Source organism: Periophthalmus magnuspinnatus, chromosome 20, assembly GCF_009829125.3.
Source record: "Periophthalmus magnuspinnatus isolate fPerMag1 chromosome 20, fPerMag1.2.pri, whole genome shotgun sequence".
In the NCBI taxonomy this organism is placed as follows: domain Eukaryota; kingdom Metazoa; phylum Chordata; class Actinopteri; order Gobiiformes; family Gobiidae; genus Periophthalmus; species Periophthalmus magnuspinnatus.
The window spans coordinates 10634118-10654485 of record NC_047145.1 but is presented as its reverse complement, the minus strand read 5'-3'; the positions used below and the strand labels follow the sequence as shown (position 1 = coordinate 10654485).

The following is a 20368-nucleotide window of genomic DNA, read 5'->3' as shown; positions in this document are numbered from 1 at the left end:
TCACTGATATGCATAGGATTTGTCAGCATTCTGTAGTCATTTTTGTACAATTGAAAAAAAAATCTGCTAGTGTGATCTGCAGCTAACCATAGGAAGGGCCAACCGCTCCACTGCTCCTTGTTGCGATTACATTTTCAGCAACGTCAGCTCCCATTGTACACCTGAGTTTTCTAACAAGGAAATCAGTGGACTTCTTTTTTTTTTATTAAGTTGTTTTAGATGAGTATTGTAATTTAAGATATGCAACTTATAACATAATGATCCATGGGTGTTTGAACTATGTAGCAGACACAAGCACAATAAGTCTTCTTTAACATTTGACTAACAATTATCTGAGATGTGACAACACAATCCCGAGTTCTATCCAATAGTTTCAATGATTAAAAAATGCAAAAATAAATTTTCTATCTATTATATATGATGAAAAGTACTAAAATGCCACCTATAAACAGGAAACCAGTGAATACGCTACCAAGGAATAGGTTACCTCAGCAATGGTATTTAACAGCAAACCTTAGTCTTTGTTCACTGCACCTTTAAAGAGGTTTACTGGGCGCCCTTCTATGTTACTACATCAAAACAACCAATACAACCATCCAATAACATTCTCAGGGATTTCTGCACAATCCTCCAAAAGCCTGCTGTTCTTAACCCAGAATCCGCCTTCCTTAAAACACCTGTATAAAATATATTGGAGAAATGATAATACCTTTTCAGGTTGTGTTCTGCTGATCAATAAAGTCCTGACTGCTTTTGTTTTGTTGTGGCCCTCGCTAAAGCTGAAGTTAGCATGTGGGACCCAGCATGTCATTGGATAGTTCAGTTGAGGGCAGGAGCAGATGATGAGTTCAGGGGCAAGCTGGGGAAAAACAGCGGCGTAAGATTATTGCTTGTGACTTCCCCCTGGAGATGAGATAGAGATGGGTTTATCTTAAAGCCTGGCATTGGACTATTTCGCTGACTTTTATTGAAAGGGCAAAGGGCCATATCTTGTATTTCTGGACGTTTGGAATAGAATGAAATATTAGTGTCAGTGTTGGTTTCAATTAAGAGGGAAGGGAGGGATGTATTTTAAGATATACATTGCACAATAGGCTACACATTTAGGCCTAACAGTTATTTATGATTATTGAACATAAACAGCCAGATAAAAAAATTAAAAATTACATTTAGAATTTATTTTAAAGTGAAATGTGATAAGTGAAAGTGAAACTAAAATAAAGATGACCCTACCTCCTTGTCTCCATAGAGATGTCGCTTTACCTGGAATGTTTCATTGTATGATATTAAACTATCTTGAATTTGTTAGATTTTTTTTGCCAAAGAAAAACATAGATTCTCAGTGTGAGCAGGGTCGTCACTCTGACTTGTAACTTCTCTTGATAGCATCACCAGCTTGTCTGAATTGGTGAGATAAGCTTAAAGTAAAATTGTGAAACATGCAATGCTACAAAATAAGGTCTTATTGGAGGCAAGCAGGTGGCAGACTAGAAAAATTTGCCTACATAGTGCACCGCCAGGCTAATGCTTTTGTATTGTCACATCATCTGCCAATACCACTTTGTTATAAAATGATGTCCCAAACAAATTGCATTGTGCCTGCTAAATAGCTATAGGCTATTTTCTACAATAACATTACACGGCGTTTGTAGTTAGCATCTGTGGGTGTCTCATTCTATATTCTTTTGTATTCATGTTGTACTTCTTCACTACAAGCGCTATAGAGCTTTTTTTCTTCCCTTTCATACATGTGAAAGAAGGACTCCAGTTGTGACGACTTACTGAAGCTATGGGCAAAGTGGTATTAGCGAGTATGTGCACTGAATTTTGAAGTACGGAATAAACTAATCGAAATCATAAAAAAACAGATAGGCTACTACAAAAATTGATGGCATTCTACATGAGGCCTTTACTGTAACTGCAGGCCTACACTGCAAGATCCAAATGGAAGCATAGACATGGAAGTTGATGGTTTATACATTTGAAGATGATACTCTCAAAAAATTAAATATTGCAATGACTTTAAAGATACACTATGTAACGTTCTGCTTGTCTCCATGGAGATGTTATTGCTTTGCATGAAATGTTCACAGCCGATATTAAACTGATCTATTTTGCATTTATTTAATTTCAGGAATTTTACACATCAAAAGGAAAAAAACTTGGTGGTGTAATCTTGTGGTCGCCATGGAAACAGACAGGTTTAGTGCTTTCCAACAAAAAAGTTGCATAGTGCACCTTTAAATAAATGTGCTTTATTTTGATTATCCATTGAAAGTTCATTCATTGTTTGTGTCATAAGCAATCTTTATATCATGATAATATGTTAATATTTCTAATATGAAAAAATAAACTGAAATTGAATGCAATACCACTTTTTGAGACTTTTATTAGAACATCCAAAAATGAAAAAAAACATCTTTACATAAACCATCACATGACATAAAGCAACACACTCGAAGATTGAAATGCAAAGGCGTCAAGTGCAAAGCAGCGCAGGGAGGAGTCATTGCCAATTCAAGTCGCTTCAGAAGAAATGGAAAAAGCAAAGCATGTGTCAAAGGAAATTCTACTCAAGTAGCTATAGAAAGTCATGAAAACATAGCCAGAACGCACTGCCTACTTGTGAGTAAGGGTCCATCGTGTCCCATTTTCGTCAGGTTGGAACTCTGTGTACATGTCCTTATGCATGCGTCTTAGATTTCAGCATGTTTTAGGTAATTTATTTATTTTGTACCACTTTATAATAATAACAGCTTAATTAGCCTTAATAAAGCATGAACAAACGCTTAATTCATAATGAACAAATAGTTTATTAAAAGATCTGTACCCGATTTTTTCCATGTATTTGAGCAATTTATTCCTTGTATAAATTCGTATATTGTACAAGTTGCTCTTGAGGTCAAAATCAGTCCTCTGTGTACTGTCTGCATCTAACTATAAAGCGTTTGCTTGTCCAAGAATCAAGACGTGTGCAGTTAGCACGCTAGTTGTTAGCGTTACAGTGATGGCAAAACTCTGCTTGGGCCTCTGAAAGTTATGAAATACGCTTATAAACTCATCATGGTGAGTAATTAGGATGCTTGGAAAGCATAAGGTAAAAGAGGAATAACTTTAGATCACTGCAAAGCGTTTAAAATGAACTAGTTCTAGTTCACTAGTTTTGCACATTTTTAAGACAGTAAAACCATGTCTGCACGATTCAGGTAAGAATGATTTAGTAACAACTTAATTAAGTGGTTGGGGTTAGGAGTATTAATTAAGTAAATACTAAGCCTGAATCATTCTTAATAAACCATTTGGTCATTATGAATTAAGTCTTTCTTCATGCTTTTTTCAGTCTAATTAAGGTGTAGTTATTATAAAACGTTACCACTTATTTTTGTTTACTTCTTGCGGTAGTCATCTGGATAAGCCCTGTGCTCCTCCTGGTCGTGATACTGGTCTCCGTAACGACGCAGAATGTCTTGCAGCGTGGGCACATTCTGGGATATTGCTGGGTACGGCGAGTGCGGTTCATCTTGGCCGCTCTGGTACGGCTCCGTTTCATACTGCTCCTGCTCTGGTTGGACGGGGTGATGGGGTTCTGGATGTAGCTCTCTTTCTGGAATATTGTGGTGCGGTTCCTCTTCATGGCGCTCCTGTTGCGGTTCGGCCTGCTCTGGCTCGTAACGGCGGAGACGGCAATCACGGTCATATTCCGGATCGCAGTCGGGATTAGCCGGCTCGAGATACCTTTGCTGGTTCTCATCGGCCACTCTCGGCTCTGCGGCGTGTCCGTGTCTTGCACCCCCGAAACGTGGCTGGTTGGGCTTCAGTGGGATGCACTCTGGATCGTAGCCCATGTAGCAATCATAACCTTCCTTTGTCTTACCGGGGGGTCCCAGTGGATGGCGCTGTGCTTGTGGTGGCTCCTCGTGTTTGGCAAATGGATACTGCTGAGTGGGCTGGTGTTGCCGTTGGCGATGCATGGCCGCCGCAGCTTCGCGAATGACGGCAAAGGGATCGTTGGGGTTGGAAGAGGGGGCAGCAGCTTCCATGCGCGGGGCGTAGGGATCATTGAGCTGGGCTTGGGACATGAGGCGTCGGATCATGGCATATGGGTCGGAGGTGGCCTGGCGAGGAGCAGGTGTGGCCGGCTGGCGGTACATGGCGTAAGGGTCGGGGATGTGATTGCGGTTGGTGTATTGGTCCCGGTACATGGCGTAGGGGTCATACTGCTCGTGTGTGGAGGCAGAGGGCGGGGCGGCTCGGATGGCGGCAGCCTCATCACTCTCGCCACGCTTGTAGTCAGGAGGAGAGGCGAAGCGAGTGGCGGTCAGTGGGTTGCACCCTTCTTCGTACAGGGGGTTGCAGGAGCCAGGGCCTGCGGGGGCGGGAGGGTTGGGTGCACGAGGAGCCTAAAAGAGAAACAAATTGTAAGTAAGAATAACATTACTTCAACATACTATTACTCACGTAGAGGTACAAAGTAGTGATCAAAGAAAAACTGCTCCTCAAGAAAGAGTAACTTCATAACTAACTGTTGGGACATAATACCTGATTTTTAATTTAATGAGAAGGATAAAATATTAAATAATGCACATTATATCTGAAGAAGCAGTGCAAATAATACAAATATTTAAATGAATATTGCTCACAGTCGGAAGAGTACGCAAAACTTTTACTGAAGTAAGAGTACTGTTCAATAAAAATATTACTCAAGTATAGAAGTAGGCTGCTAGAAAAGTAACTGTAAGTAAATGTAACTGAGTACTACCCACTTATTAAATAAATTAACTACAACAAACTCACAAAGTAATCTTTTAGAGTATAAAATATATTATATTTCTGCAATTTTGTGGTTAATTATAGATTTCATTAACATTTTGAGCGATACTTGAATCTCAACCACAATATTGACGAAACAAAAACAAAACTAAGTCCCTAATTACAATTCATATTCAATGGTACTATTCATGGACTGAACTTCCTGCATGGTACAGGAAAAACATGAAATTTGGAGTCAGTCAAGAGCACTATGTAAAGTACAGGATGCAGACAAATCATTTATTCATCATTTCCACTCATGTTCATAGCGGCAGGGGTTTGTCCCAGCAGGCTCTAACTACATAATGTGTCTTCCTTTGTGTTTACTTGGACAGTGACTTCATAGTACACTAGATTACATCAATTCAGGAAGGAACAATGACAGAGGATTAGCTGTAGATTAAACCACTGATGTTTTGAAATGATTGGATTGCAATGTGATTCAAATTTGATTAACTGCACATCCCCAGTTCCACTTAAGTAAAAAAAATGTAATATTCACATATCAATTTTGATCAATCAATACCTAAAATGAAAAGGACGGATTAATATTGTAGCGAAATCATTGGAGTTGAGGCCCTACAGCAAATGGTTAAAATTAAAATTCATGTCTTCAATAAGAATATGCCTGCTTCGCTCCAGCTCATGTACTTTTTATATTCATTATCATATGTATCCTTGTAGATGTGAGGCGTTACCACGAGTGAGGCGGCGTATGCGCAGTAGGGGTCCCTGAGTGGATCACAGTTGGGGTACTGAAGGTACAGTCCAGAGGGGGCCTTCTGCACCAGTTTGGCCTTGCAGCTGGGATCCTTCTTTGGGTCACAGCCGAGGTGGGCATAGGAAGGTAGGGACCCGGCAGCTGGACTGTAGCCAAAAGCCGCTCTCAGGTGGTACTGTAGACACTCCACATCCTCAGAAGAACAGATCCTCAGGAGCTCTGCCTTCTGCTCCTGGAGAGGGACAGAATACATACATACATTTACATAGATAGTAAAGGCTGAAAGTATTGGAAGATCTCATGGAATAAAAGTGAGTTGTTCGATCATTTATATTACGAAGGTTTTTTTTTTTCTGACCATGTATCGAGTAATAAATTACTCTTTTTTTTTTTTTTTTGTGCGCTTAGTAAAAAGGTTTGTTTCTATGAAGATACACTGCTTAGCCTGGAATGTGCCATAGTATAGCATGTGTCATCTTGTCTCCATGAAGACAAGATGACACAACCAAATCAACTGCATATTGAAGATACAAATTGTAGTGTTAGAGACATTCCATTTCTGTGCTGTACCTGTGGCACTTACTGCCAGCTCAATCTCTGTTATCGTGGCTTACTTCATCAGAGGTATAATACTTCCTACAAAGGAAGTTTAGCCAGACTGAACTGGATTAGACTGGAGTAAACAGCACCATCACAATGTCTTGAGGGTTCATGTCTCTGGGTGCTGGGCTCTATACAGATGGTAAATAAAGTCCAGCGTCATGCCCATTCTCTTCAACTCTCAGGCTACAACATTTTATTCTACAAAAAGTAGTTTTTTTCAAGCTCAGTATATTTCACATGCTTCATGAGAAAGCTCAGAACCTCCAGAATTCACTGAGTGGAAGAGGCTGCACTAGCACTAATTAATGATTGGCTTCAGGTGCTGGATTTTAGGTAGTGCTGACTCAAATTTGAGAGAGTCCTTTTAGATTTAAACTAACTGGAATTAGTTGTAGGATCTGGCAGCCCAAATGAGAGACTCATGTGAGGGTCATTCTACTTTCTGATTGGATAATTTGCTCGAGAACCAAAACGCTGAATGAAATCAGCAACAACTTGCCATCATGTACAAGGTTTTTGTCATTAATAATAAATTAACATGCTAAAAGTAATATTTGATTTGAACAGGGAACGCAGATAAGATGGATATTTAAAACGTTCAAGATAAAATTACTAAATATGCTTTTAAATGTAACCCAAAGCATTCAAGTTGTCTCCTATCTTTAAACTTCCTCTTTCACTTCCCCAACCCTCCCTTTAATGTCCACCATCTTACCTTGGACAGAAAAGGCACAGCGGAGGGAGCGTAGTAATAGTAGCCTGACTCAGGGTCCTTAGATGAGGCAGCCCGCACATACATGGGTGCAGGTGCTTTAACAGGTGCTGCGGTTGCCACAGGCATCACCAGGGGCATGTACGGGCTCTTCCCCTGTACCAGAGCCATGTACAGGCAGTACGGGTCTTTGGTGGGGTCACAGGTCTTGATTGGAGCGGCTATAGGGATCTTGGGCGGCTCAGGTTTGGCTTTGGGTCTGGCGGTGTAGGCGGACACGCAGTTGGGGTCATCTGAGTCGGCGCAGGACTTGTAGATCTCCCCCAGGTGGCGCAGGTATGCCTTGTAGGAACGCTGTCCCTCAGCACGGTTCTTGTTCTGTAGATAAGCCAGGTAAATGCGATCCAGCTCCTGAACCTGGAGAACAATACAATTTTAGGGAAGATTACATGAGTGATGGAGTTTCTCAATAATGTATGAGCCAAAATGAATGGTCCTTAAAGTGCGGCTAAACACAAACTTCACCCAAGACCACATTTAAAATAGAGCTGCTAAACTGAACAGTACCTGGAGGACTAAAGAAGAGAGTGAAGGGGGAGGAGGGGTGGGGTTTGTGCATACAAGGTCCAACAGGTATCTACACTTCAAACTGCCCCTGCAGCCATGTGTTTGTAATCAGAAACACCTGGCTATAATCATAATCAGTACTCCTGAGTGATGTCACCAACTACTGGGATTTGCAGAGGCCACTGAAAAAACAGACAGAAAGCCGTGTTTACCTAGTTTGCTCTAAACTTGTCAAAAATGACGAGGAACAAACAGTAGACAATGCTCTTAAAACACCATATACACAGTTTTTAAAAGTGGATTTGGTGTTTAGTTCCACTTTCTCTACATGTCAAAGGTGTGCTAAGCAACTTTTCTGGTGGGAGGTCTGTCATCTGCTTGTCTACACGGAGATGTTATTGTTTTCCTTGAAATGTTCCACAATATGGCATTCAATCACAGATGTTTTTATTCCTCAAAATTCCATGCAACATGGATTCTGACTGCTTGAGGACAATAAAGTATTATAAAGTACAATAAAGTATATACCTATGTACCTAAATAGCAAGTATAGTGGCAGCAAAACTTTTAATATTTAACCCTATAATTAATTCAGATTTTTGTTATAATTTTATGATGCACATTATTTTGGTATAGCTGAAATGTAACCACGTACTGGGCTAATTTGAAACCTGACAGATTAGGAAAAATAGGCCTCTTCATCGACAAATTAAAATAGCTTCTATCTGATCTGTCATCTGATAGATTGTGAGATCTTAAATTAAATCATATTTACTGACAATTGTGTGCTATATGTCTCATTGCACTTGGGATTATAAAAGGACATGTGGGTTCTCACAGTTGTGTTGTGGAGATGTTTTGACCAACTATGACCCTCTTATATTCATTATGTATCATTATGTGTCTTGTTTCAGTCTACAGCAAAAACACAAATAGGTGCAAACAAGGGCTAAGAGACATTCAGAGGCATCTAATAATTTGGCTTTATCACCAAACCTTTGTAGATATAATTGCTAATAAAAGCTGCTAGAACTTAAACTAAATGAGTTGACATGACATTTTTTTAGATGTTACAAAATGTAGTATTTGCTCTCCGCAGCACAATTAAGCACATCAAAGATGATCAAAGTTTTTAGCTTTCAGCTTTTATTTTCAGACTAAAGCAATGAAACACTTGATAGAACATTTGAAGAGGCCATCATTTGTGTTGCTGCTGCTGATCTAAAATGAGCAAGTAAATGTCCAAACACATGTCCAATATTTTCCTGGCTGTTTTTTGCTGTGTGTAGTTGAATGCCTCTCCGAGCTGATCATGAGTGCACTATATACATTTAGCAGTGTTCAAGTATGATCAATGTTGTCCAGTAATGTTTTAGAGATTCATGTGATTAGCATACAAGTATTTTAGAAATTGGACTAAACCAGAAATTAGTGCCTGTAAACATTATAAGTACAGGATTACAGATATTTGGACCATCCTGCTCTGCACTCACTGCCTCCTGGTTGCCATTGTCGGTGAAGTACTTGTACCAGGCCCAGAAGTCCGAGTGTTGGTTGTACCAGCTGATGTTACGGCGGTTTCGGATCAGTCTCCTGTGGTTGGCTGCTGCTTCTGCCCTCTCCTTAATGCTGTGACCTGCTGAAAATAAGGACGAATACTGACTATAACCAATACTTTTGATGTTTTCTATGGGACATTAAAGAGGTATCTGGAAATTAAGAACTTCAATACCGTTTTCTAAAAATGGTTATATGTCACACTTTCTTCCTCTTTCCTAAGCACTAAATTAATGAATTATTATTTTATAATACATATTACCATGAAACTACCTGTAATAACACAGTAGTTTTAGTAGGATTTGCGGGTTTAGTAGGACCACTATATCAAGTGCTACGCAAAAGTTTTCTTTGTAGAAACATTTCAAAAGAACAATTAATTCTGGACAAAGTTTATTGCTCTGAATCCTTTTCTCTACTCATCTAAGAGCCTTCTTCAGTTCAGCTGGATTACTGGTACGTCCCTGCCCTTCATCTGTCTGAGTGGAGGAGCTACCATCCTTACTGTAAGGAGAACCTGTTAGCTAAATCCATGGGCTGATGTGGATTTTTTTGAGCCTGTTGCTGTGGCCGATAACCGATATTTGCCGATACCAATATTTAGCTTTTAAAATCCATAGTAACGCCAGCAATGTTTTTGCAGTAAAGATCATAAACACATTTTTCGTGTTCATAAAAAATAATGGGATGTAAAACTATTTGTTAGATAGATATATAGATAGATACATACATTCAGCCATATAACACTCTATTTTCCATTTTGGCTCATTAGTCTGTTCCAAAAGGGCACACAGTGAAAAATATCTGTATCAAATATTAATACTGGCCAAAACTGATGCTGGAATATTTATATTCCAATATTTCACCCATCCCTAAATTGAACTATCTTAAGGTGTGAACTGCAGCCTGAGTCTGAGTAATGTCTATTCTTCATTACCATATCTCCAACACTATATAATACAATCAATATATGTTTACTTCAATTACCTTTGTTCTTCTGCCCAATAGGCCCAGCACACAGGAACGCTGTCAGACAAAAACATATGTTAGACTCCAAAAAGCTGAATAAGTTTTTTGAAAGAGCTTACACCAACTCCTCTCCTACCAATACATGCTAGGAAACAACATTACCCCTCGTCTTTTACTAGCCTGTATATGGCTAACAGACCCGGGTAATTGGCTGTAGCTGGGAGGCTGCTGGGCATACTGCTTTGTAGATTTTATAGGTGAGCCCGTAACAGTCGGCTCCACGCTGCGCCCCCCTCCGTGTACGGTTAAGACTACAGCAGATTGTGCCTCGCTGTTGTACTCTTTCATCTCCACAGGGAAAAGGTGTTAATGCCTTGCAGAAGGAGAGGAAGAGGAGAGTAGGAAGAGAGTAGTAAAGAAAGAGAGGAAGATTCAAGGAGATGAGAAATAAAACAGCATTTGAAGGTAGGGGCAATAGGTAGCATTCATGTTTTATAATTCAATGATGTCATATTTTCAGGTGGAAAACATGACATCATAAATATTTTAACATATGATCCACAAATTCTGAACTTCATCATTATTTGTGAAGGATTGGCTCCACAAAAAAATTTCATATTAATCTAACACCTAAGAGCTTTCAATTGACAATCATCAATCATGTCTTTGGGGTTGAATAATGGCACCACTTTCTAAAGCCACTGTAAAAAAATAACTCCACTTTGATGCTTGACAGAGAAGACGTTACTTTTTGCCAGTTTTTGTTTCATGTGAATTGCTCCAGTAATTACAGAGATATTAACCATAAACCAGGTCAAAACATCTGATGATAGTTAAAAGGTAAATTCTACCATAGAATTCTGAGGTACCCTGTATGTAATACAGTTGGGCCAGATAAAATTATTATTGTCAATTTTCAGTTAATTCGCACATTAAAGACAGTAACAGAAATTATTGGGTTGAACATTTGTGGATTTTCATTTGTGTATTCCTTAAATGCTATTTAATTGAACAAAGCAAATTGGCTCTTGCCCTCTGTATGGAAGAATAACAATCATAACAATCATTTGTGCATTATTTATTCACTCCACATGTGGTAAGTTACCATTGTAGCCACAGCTGCCCTGGGGCAGACTGACAGAAGTCAGTGAGGCTACTAATCTGTGCCTTCAACTCATCGGCCACCACCAACACTTACATACACACACCCCAAATTCATACTGGGTGAAGTGAAGTACCTTGCCTGAGGACATAACAGCAGTTTTGCCACTGGTGCCCCACTGTGGCACTTGGTATTCCTAGTGGTTTCCCATCCAAGTACTAACCAGGCAGAGCCTGATCTGACAAGATCAGGCTTTGACAAAGAAGTTGCCTATTACCTGTCTTTTCACACATAAGATATTTGAGCGGTTGTGACAGGAGGGAGTAATTCCTGTAAAATGAGTGATTTACTGAGGTACTGCTGATTAGGACAAGAATCTTAATTAGCCAAAGAATCTATAAATATTTTTGCGTGAACATTCATGTCCAACCTATAATGAAATAAGAGACTGTCATCACATTCCATATTATAAGTGAAATGTGTAAGCAACCAACTGAGAGAGGACGTGCCACATTTTGAGGAATTGAATTACACAAATATGTGAAGGGTGGATATTCATTCAGAGTCTGCTTGTAAGGTACACAAGTGACTGTTTATTCCCAGGAATTTAAGGTCATCTTATTATGCCATCTTATATAACACAGGTCAAAACAAGGGAGAAGGTAACCAAATACATCTATACATCTGGAGGACACCTGTATTCAGATCTGAATACAGATCTGACATCTGTATTCATATCTGAGTAATGGTAGAAATATGAAATGCAGATACAACAATCCCATGACTTCAGACCATGTTTATAGAGGTTTAAGCTATAGGGCTGGCAGGCTTTTCATGCGGAGACAGAATATTTTCTTGATTGCAGTAGACATTCTACATTACTTAAATAAACAAAGTCAAATTGATTCAACTGGAATTATATGCAGGCCTAAGAAATCATCCAAGTTCAGTTCAGCTACCAGAACTGAAGAAGCGGTTTGGATGAGCAGCAAAATATCTTCACCCTAAAACTTTTGTCCATTTGACAGAATTGAAATTTCTTTTGCTATGGATCATACCTGGACTACTGAGAGATTACACAGGCATCTTACATAACCTTAGACATATCTATCTTACATTGCTATAAAGTGATACACAGCAATGCTTGGCAATAGGATGGTGCAGCTAATGATTATGTGGTTATTTAATGGTCCATTGATTGACCTATTCTTTAGATACAAATGCATGTATTATTTTGGGTGTAGGGTCTGCAACCTGCTTGTCTCCATGGAGATGTTATTGAATTGCATGGAATGTTCCACAGTATGGCATTAAATGTATGCATCTTGCATTCATCCAATTCCAGGTGTTTTTATTACAGAAAAAAATAAATAAATACAGTGGAAAACATACACTCACACTCACTGGGAGTCAAATGTCTCCATGGAAAAAGATTAATGCCATTCTGTGTAACATTTCAGGCAATGGAGACAAGAAAGCAGCAACCCTCCATAAGAAAAATTACATAGTGCAACATTAAAGAGGGGGTGTTACACTTCTATGGGATATTAATTGCTAACACATAACATATTTATCACCATGTTAACTTTTATTGTTTTGAAAATGCTACATTCACCGAAAACAATGTATTAACATGTTTCATAAGTTTCACTTTCGTTTGTGACACTCAGAGTCTGTCCTCTCTTTGCTCCACAGTGAAGTCACTCCCCCTTCAGTGTACAACTATCACAATACAATCGTCGTGCATCCCGCTGATGATAATGATACTACTGCACATTGCATCAGGTTTATGAAGTTGAAGTGTATTGTTTTGTATTATGCTTTTGTACATTTAGGAAAATGGTCGAGTCTTGGACAGGATCGTACAGCTAACTGTAAGGAGGGTTTGAATAGGGCAGAGATTGCTACATTACTCAAACATGCATGGATGACATATAAAACCTCTTCAGGCATGTATTTCACAGGGAAATCATGTAGAAAAGCTAAAAAAAAGAGAGTTGATTTTGTATAATACCCTCTCTTTTAAAAAAATATAGCATTGCGTAACAAACAACAATTGGTCAATCAGTGCAGTTATATAACCACATGATCACTACACCATACTATTCATTCAAGTATTGTTATTATTATTGAGAAAAGTAGTATAATGGAGGAAAAAAACACAGAAAAACACCAAAAGCATGCAAGCCAACAAGCTAGCCAAAATACCTCATTAAGTTCACTTTTAGTTTTACCATGTTGATTAATAAATAAAAAAGTTTCTGGTGTTTAATATGTCCTAAAATGTTGAATAAAAAGTTGCCGATAACCAGTACAGCTAATCTAAAACACAAAAAGTACAGAAATGCTGACAACTCAAGAGACAAACAAACCAAGGTGAGTCAAGGTGATGTGCGGCTGTGGCTGGAGCGCGCTAAAATGCTAACTCTGTATCCGCTGTTGTGTTTTAACAAGGCTGTAAAAAAAACAAGCTCGCACATCTGGAAGGAGCACTGCTTTAACAAGACGAAGGAGGAGGCGACTGTGCTGACAGGTAATCATTTTTACACGAGCAAATCCTTTTTTCTTTCCCACTGTTTTTTAGCAACAATTTTTTACGGGAAGTTTTAAACATTTCCTAGCAATAACATATGTTTCATATCAAATATGATGAAGTTTTGAAGCTTTAAAGTGCATATGACAGGTTTCATGTTTTTCCAGGCATTACTTGGTTTGGTGTGATTGTACCTCCATCCATTCTGGCCCTGGGGAAGTCCTGGGTCTTCCCCAGGGCCTCCTTCCAGTGAGACATGCCTCTCCTCCTGATGTGCAGAAGCAGCAGCTCTACTCCAAGCTCCTCCCATCTGACCGAACTCTTCATCCTATCTCTAAGGGAGCACCTCTGCCTAATATTTATCATATTTTTAAGTCAGTTAAGTGGAAGTTTGTTGATATGTTGAAATGAAAAGTACAAAGATACAGGAAGCAGTGAGCGATGGTAATTCTAAAATGGAATAACTCCATCTATGTCATCCAAAATACAGAGGCAATTTATGCACAAGGAAGGCTGTTTTTGGTTGTTTAAACCATAATAATTAACAAAATAAAGCTGTTGTTGTTTATTTTTATTAGGCCTATATATGTCATATCTGCTGCCCATGTCCAACCTGGAAGTAAACTTACAAACTTCACTAAAATAAAAACAAAACTTTGAAAATTAGATAAGATTTTCTGTAAAACATAAAATGTATAAATATAATGATGTGAACTATGTTTTAGTGAAATTAGTACTCTAACCTGCCATTTGCACTTTAACTCAAATTCAAGTAACAAGGCAACTTCATGTGTGCAAAGCCGCTTGTTGTAAAAGTGCTTATATTTGAAAAGTAGAAGTATTTAAAAATCTGGGTAAGTTGTTATACACGATATAATTAACATGTCTTGTTTTGGACCCACACACTGTATATTTACATATGCGTATCATCTGCCTACATTTACCACCTGTAATGAGTTTCAAATAGTAACGCAATGATAAAAATAAGCTTAAATGGAGCCAGTGATGCAATATTTCCAACCATAATGGAGGATTATCATACATGTATAAGTAATGACGATCTTAAATTAGAACATGATTAGGCAGTATTGAAATTATCCAGCATCTAAAAGAAATGATGAATTATAAAGGAGGATTACACAAAAACTGGGGCATGTTTTACTGCTTGTTACCAATTACATCTTTACTTTTATTTTAATTGGGCTGGTTACTCTAAGAGGTGCTTATGTGCTATGTAGTAGCAGTAGCAGTGATGGTGGTGGAGGAGGTAGTATAGTAGTAAAAGAAGTAGAAGCAGTATTAGTAGTTGTTAGCATAAAATTGTCAAATCAGTTAAGAGGTTTTTGTTTAAGCTACAAAATAATAAAGGAGTTTTTTCGTATAGTAAAAATGAATCTGCTTCAGTACAGATATATTGTAAAAGTGTGCTGTCTGCATCTAATTATAAAGTTCAGTCGCAAACCAGGAAGTAGTGCTGGTGCATTAACAGGCTAAGGTTTGGTGATGGCCCCAAACCTCATGGCCAAACTTCCCTATTAAAGCCTGATATCATCAGATCTCAGAGTTTATGCAGGGCTGGGACTGGTTATTACTTAATATCATTTGCCACAGTAGCAAAAAACTGTTGTTGTGTCCTTAGGCAAGACAATGTGCGAAAGGTGTGTGCTTGGGTTGGAGGTGGTTGGATCTGCCGATGGCACAGACTGGCAGCCCTGCTTCTGTCAATCTGTCCCAGGACAGCTGTGGCTGTAATAGTAATTACCACCGAGTGTGGAATGAATGAATGAATAATGCACAGAATTGTAAAGCAACTTTGAGTGTCTGGCAAAGTGCTATATAACAAAATAGCAAAAAAACAGCAACATAAAAATTTTCCCAAAATATGACTTTGATAAAGTAGTAAGTTTATGCAAAAATATCTCTAAGTTTACTAAATATACTTTGGCCATGTATGTAAGCCACTGAAAGACAGAGACAGGCATATCATTTTCCAGTTTACCAGTTTAAAAATTTGTCTATGAACAGGCATATGGTTAGAAAATGTTAAAATTTTGTCATCAATTTACAAGTTTACAAATTTACAAAAGGCACAAAATGGGCACCCAGTAACTATATATATATATATATATATATATATATATATATATATATATATATATATATATATATATATATATATATATATATATATATATATATATATATATATATATATATATATATATATATATATATATATATATATATATATATATGTGTGTATATATATATATATGTGTATATATATATATATATATATATATATATATATATATATATATATATATATATATATATATATATATATATATATATATATATATATATATATATATACAATAAACATGACTTGCATTAAAAGTCATATAAAAGTATATATTTCATAGTAGTTACATCATGATCCTTGTTGAGTTATGTACACTTACCAGGCAGCAAAATGGCTGCCAGCAGAGCAGTCAGGACCACCCCAGACAATCCATGTCTCCACGCCATGCTTGCCGATCTTCTTCACCTGTTCAATAATACATACAGGGGTTAACGTATGGACTTTGAAACACCCTCCATCCATCATTCAAAACGGCCTGTCCCCATGTAACGCACCCAGCATGGACAACTGAACACCATTTACATTAGAGAAGGCCAGATTTCAGAAACTTAACTTCTACTGGTTTTATCATGTCATACTTTTTACCCAGAGGTGGGTAGTACTCAGTTACATTTACACAGTTTATATATATATATATATATATATATATATATATATATATATATATATATATATAATTACCAAATACTTTTAACTTTTACTCATGTCATTTTAGGTTTATTATTTTGTACTTATACTTAATTATCACCATTTTCAAGTTGCAGTACTCTATTTAAAGGTGCACAAATAACTTTTCTGGAGGAGGGTGTGTCACCTGCTTGTCTCCATGGAGATGTTATTTCTTTGACGAGCAACTGGCAAACTCCTCACATGAAAGGTTACATAGCACACCTTTAAACACAATAACTACTCTCCCTGCAACTGCCTTGTCCCATTAAAAAGGTTGCCAAGATCTGCTTTATCTGCACTTTAGATTTCAGTGGTTGTTTCTTTTTCAGTTGGAGGAGTGTGATTCGGTGAGAACAGGCTGGAGCCGTGACTTATCCACTCTACTTTGTCATTAGGATGCACAGACCAGGTGTCAATGCACAGACTTTTGAAGGCTGAACTTGAGGCTGGGTAAGCCCCTTCACCAAGGTTGCCAAATCTCAACTCTCAGCACTTTTATTTTTTTTTTTTTTTTTTACTGTACATTCAATTGTTAATTTACTTAATTTTATTTTTAACAGGCTGAGGCTCTGACAACATTCTAAGATATTTGATATAGTGAATTGTTTTTATTAGATGAATGACTAGGAGTGGAACAGAAATGTATGTAGTAATCAGCATTTGTCTTATTGTGTTGTTCTAAGCTAATTTACCAGCTATTTATTTAAAAGAAAATCATGACACTATAATAAACTAGTTACGGTAGATATGAACTAGATTATTAACACTTAATACCATATAGGGTTGTCAAAGGTATTGAAAATGTACTCTTGATACCTACATTAGATCGATACTAATCAATACTAAACTAATATTAAAACTAAACACTCAATTGATCAAGTATCGATAATGTAAATAAATCAGATTCACAGGACAAAATCTGAGCTTTCCTGAACAGTTTTAGTATGATTTTGAGCTTTATTAAAACGGATATAAGACCTCATGCAAACATAAAGAAAGTACTATTATTTTGTATGTGAAAATTACATTCTATCGATATTTTTATCTTCATTGTGGTACCATAATCAATATCATATGTGCAATGAATTCCTTAGCGTCAAAATCGAGTGACAACACCTATATCATAACATCATCTTTCCTATAGATGGTTGTAGATACATAGTTTGAAAGCTACGCTTCACTTATACTGATCCCAATAGTATTATGTTACAGATGTAATATGTTTCACAAATGACTGTCAGAATAGGAAATAGCTATTTATTATTTCAGTCATACCACATTCTATAAAAGTATGCAGTGTAATTGCAGAGCACTTACACTGCCAATTTCTTCAGCTAGGGCTCCCAACTCATACAATACACTGACCAATATTGAATTCACATTTGCAAAGTTTAGATGTAATGAGATCCAAATCCCAATCCCATTAATTTCAACAAGTGGATGAATCTAGGAATGTGTACTGTCCCTGTAAAATATCTTTACATTTTGGTCATCCTGAAACAATGTAATGTAAACAATGTTGAATCTGGCGCAGGCACTTTTATCCAGTTCAGTGATGACTTTTTGACATGGCACTTACATTTAGGGTTGTCAAAAGTATTAAAAGTCAGTTACTAATTAATGCTAAAACTAGTATTGAAAGTACATACTCATTTGAGCAGGCATCAATGCAAAAAAGTCACATTCACAGGACAGAAATGAACCTTTCCTGAATAGCTTTAGAATGATCTTGAGCTGTATCAGAACACGTATAAAACCACATATGGAATATACCTGGACGACTGAGGGATTACACAGATAAAAGTATAAAAGAAATATAATAATATAAAAGAAAGTACTACAATTTGATGTTGAAATGACATTCTATCACCTAAATAAAGAGTGTTTCTATTATCTTCGTGGAATTGGAATCTGTATTGAGTATAGAATCTACTGCTTCCAGAGGTAGGTAATACTCAGTTACATCTACACTGTTAGATTTACTTGAGTAACTTTTTAAAGAAATTGTACTTTTCAGAGTAGCATACTTTTCCTCCTACATGAGTAAAAGTTGTGGTTCTGCAAGTGATAAAAGTTTTATGTTAGCAATATGAAATGATTTGTACATTTTTCTTTCTTGCACAGCTCCTTCAGATATGATTTAGTTTGTCTCATTTTGGTGTCTGTCCTTTGATTTTTGAGCATTATCATGTTTTCTTTCAAATTACACTGACTTCAAATTGTAAATGAGATGTTACGTCCCAACAGTTACTCTTTAAGTTACTCTTACTTAAGTAATAGTTTTTCCAAATACTTTTTTACTCTTACTTGAGTAATTTGTTGCTACTAATTTGTACTTCTACTTGAGTAAAATCATTTTGAAATAACGTTATTACTTACTTCAGTACAATTTTTGGCTACTCTACCCACTTCTGATTCCTTACCTTATCGAAATTGAAATTTGAAACTTTAGGATTGTCATAACACTACTTTTCCCCCTATTGTCACACCACTACTTCTGTATTTGAATTTTACTTTTCAAAATTCTAGCCATAATGTGCTCTTACCTGTTTGGGTCACTGGTCTGCTGTACTCTTGTCCAGTCTGGGGAGTTGAACTTTCCCTGGGTCGTGTCTCCTGTGGCCCTCCTGACAGACTGCCCTCACGGTGGGATGGGCCATGGTTTTAAACTGGGGGCCACACAAAACGCACACATAACACACATCCTTTAAACACGTACACACACACAAGTACACAAACAGCTCACCTGCGGGGGTCCGGGGCCACCTCAGCCAGCTGCCCTGACTGGCTGAGAAGTACTGAAACATCAGCCAATCAGAGCGGAGAGTAATTACAGACAGGAAAGTACAGTGGGAGGTGGTGGTACATGGAGACGTGGAAAACCCAGCAGCTTAAGGCATGGTTTGGTTTGGACATTAAAAAAAGAGTCTACAAGAAATTTAATATACTATAGTGTTGAATCCTGCCTATTCAAAATGAAGCAAGTGGATAGATGTCTGTGGCAGTAGAAAATTATACAGTAAAAAAAAATACAAAAAAAAAAACAATCAACTTTTACTCAAGTTGTAAACTGCCCCAATTTTCTAGTGACTAATTTTACTTTGTTTTGCAAGTTAGGTTGTCGTAAGGTTTGAGTTTTCAAACTCACAATTATCCATCGTTTATGGCTCCACCCAGATCAGAGAAGAGAAGGATTTTCAGCCAAAAAAATTTTAGGCGGGTGATAATTGCTAACATGTTACACTGTAGTGCATGACACAACACGTTTATTTAAAGAGGGGGTATTTTAGGGGGGTTATTAACTGCTAACACATAACATTTAGAGCACCATGTTACCTATTGTTTCGAATATGCCATATTTGTAAAAGCAACCTAGTCAAATTTTACACAAGTTTCAGTCTCAGTTTCCCCTCCCTTTGCTCTCTGTGCTAAATCACCCCGCAGAGCGCTATTACACAACACAATCCCACTAATGAAATTACTGCACATCACATCAGGTTTGTCAAGTTGCTGTGTACTGTTTTGTATCGTATTTTTGTATATTTTTGGAAAATTGTTATGTGGGAGCTTGGCTGATGCTTGTCGGCTGAGCATTGCTCAGAATTGGACTGTTAACTATGAGGAGGGTTCAAATAGAGCCTGGGAACTGATTTAGCATAAAACTCACTCTTTAACAAAAATATATATTTGGCTAAAACTCTGCTGAGAGTCCCTTCCTGAGCAATTCTAGTGCCTTCCTGGCAACAGCCTGACTGATATTACAGAGCTAACCCTGTTAGCGCTGTAATATCAATTTGGCTTTTGCCAGGTTAGCAAAAGCTAACTTGTCACTATGCTCACATTGTTTACTGTCTATTCATGAGTTTCAGAGTGATGAAAGAAGAACAGCTGCCATTCAAAACTATCTTTTTAATCTTTAAAATATCAGTCTTCAAAATGCCACTTGTAAACAGGAAGCTGAAACCCCTGAGTAGCTACAG

At 37.5% G+C, this 20368-nt stretch overlaps 1 protein-coding gene across 1 annotated transcript; it reads right to left on the bottom strand.

Moving 5' to 3' along the window:
- Positions 1-3269: 3269 nt before the first annotated feature.
- On the bottom strand, positions 3270-18997 carry and1 (actinodin1). The gene is made up of 7 exons (XM_055230279.1): positions 18935-18997; positions 16039-16124; positions 9957-9995; positions 8906-9048; positions 6849-7262; positions 5508-5762; positions 3270-4400 (listed from the first exon to the last, which is right to left on the bottom strand). The coding sequence occupies exons 2-7, from the start codon at positions 16103-16105 to the stop codon at positions 3387-3389; spliced, it is 1932 nt and encodes a 643-aa protein (XP_055086254.1). The 5' UTR covers positions 16106-16124; positions 18935-18997; the 3' UTR covers positions 3270-3386.
- Positions 18998-20368: the final 1371 nt, after the last annotated feature.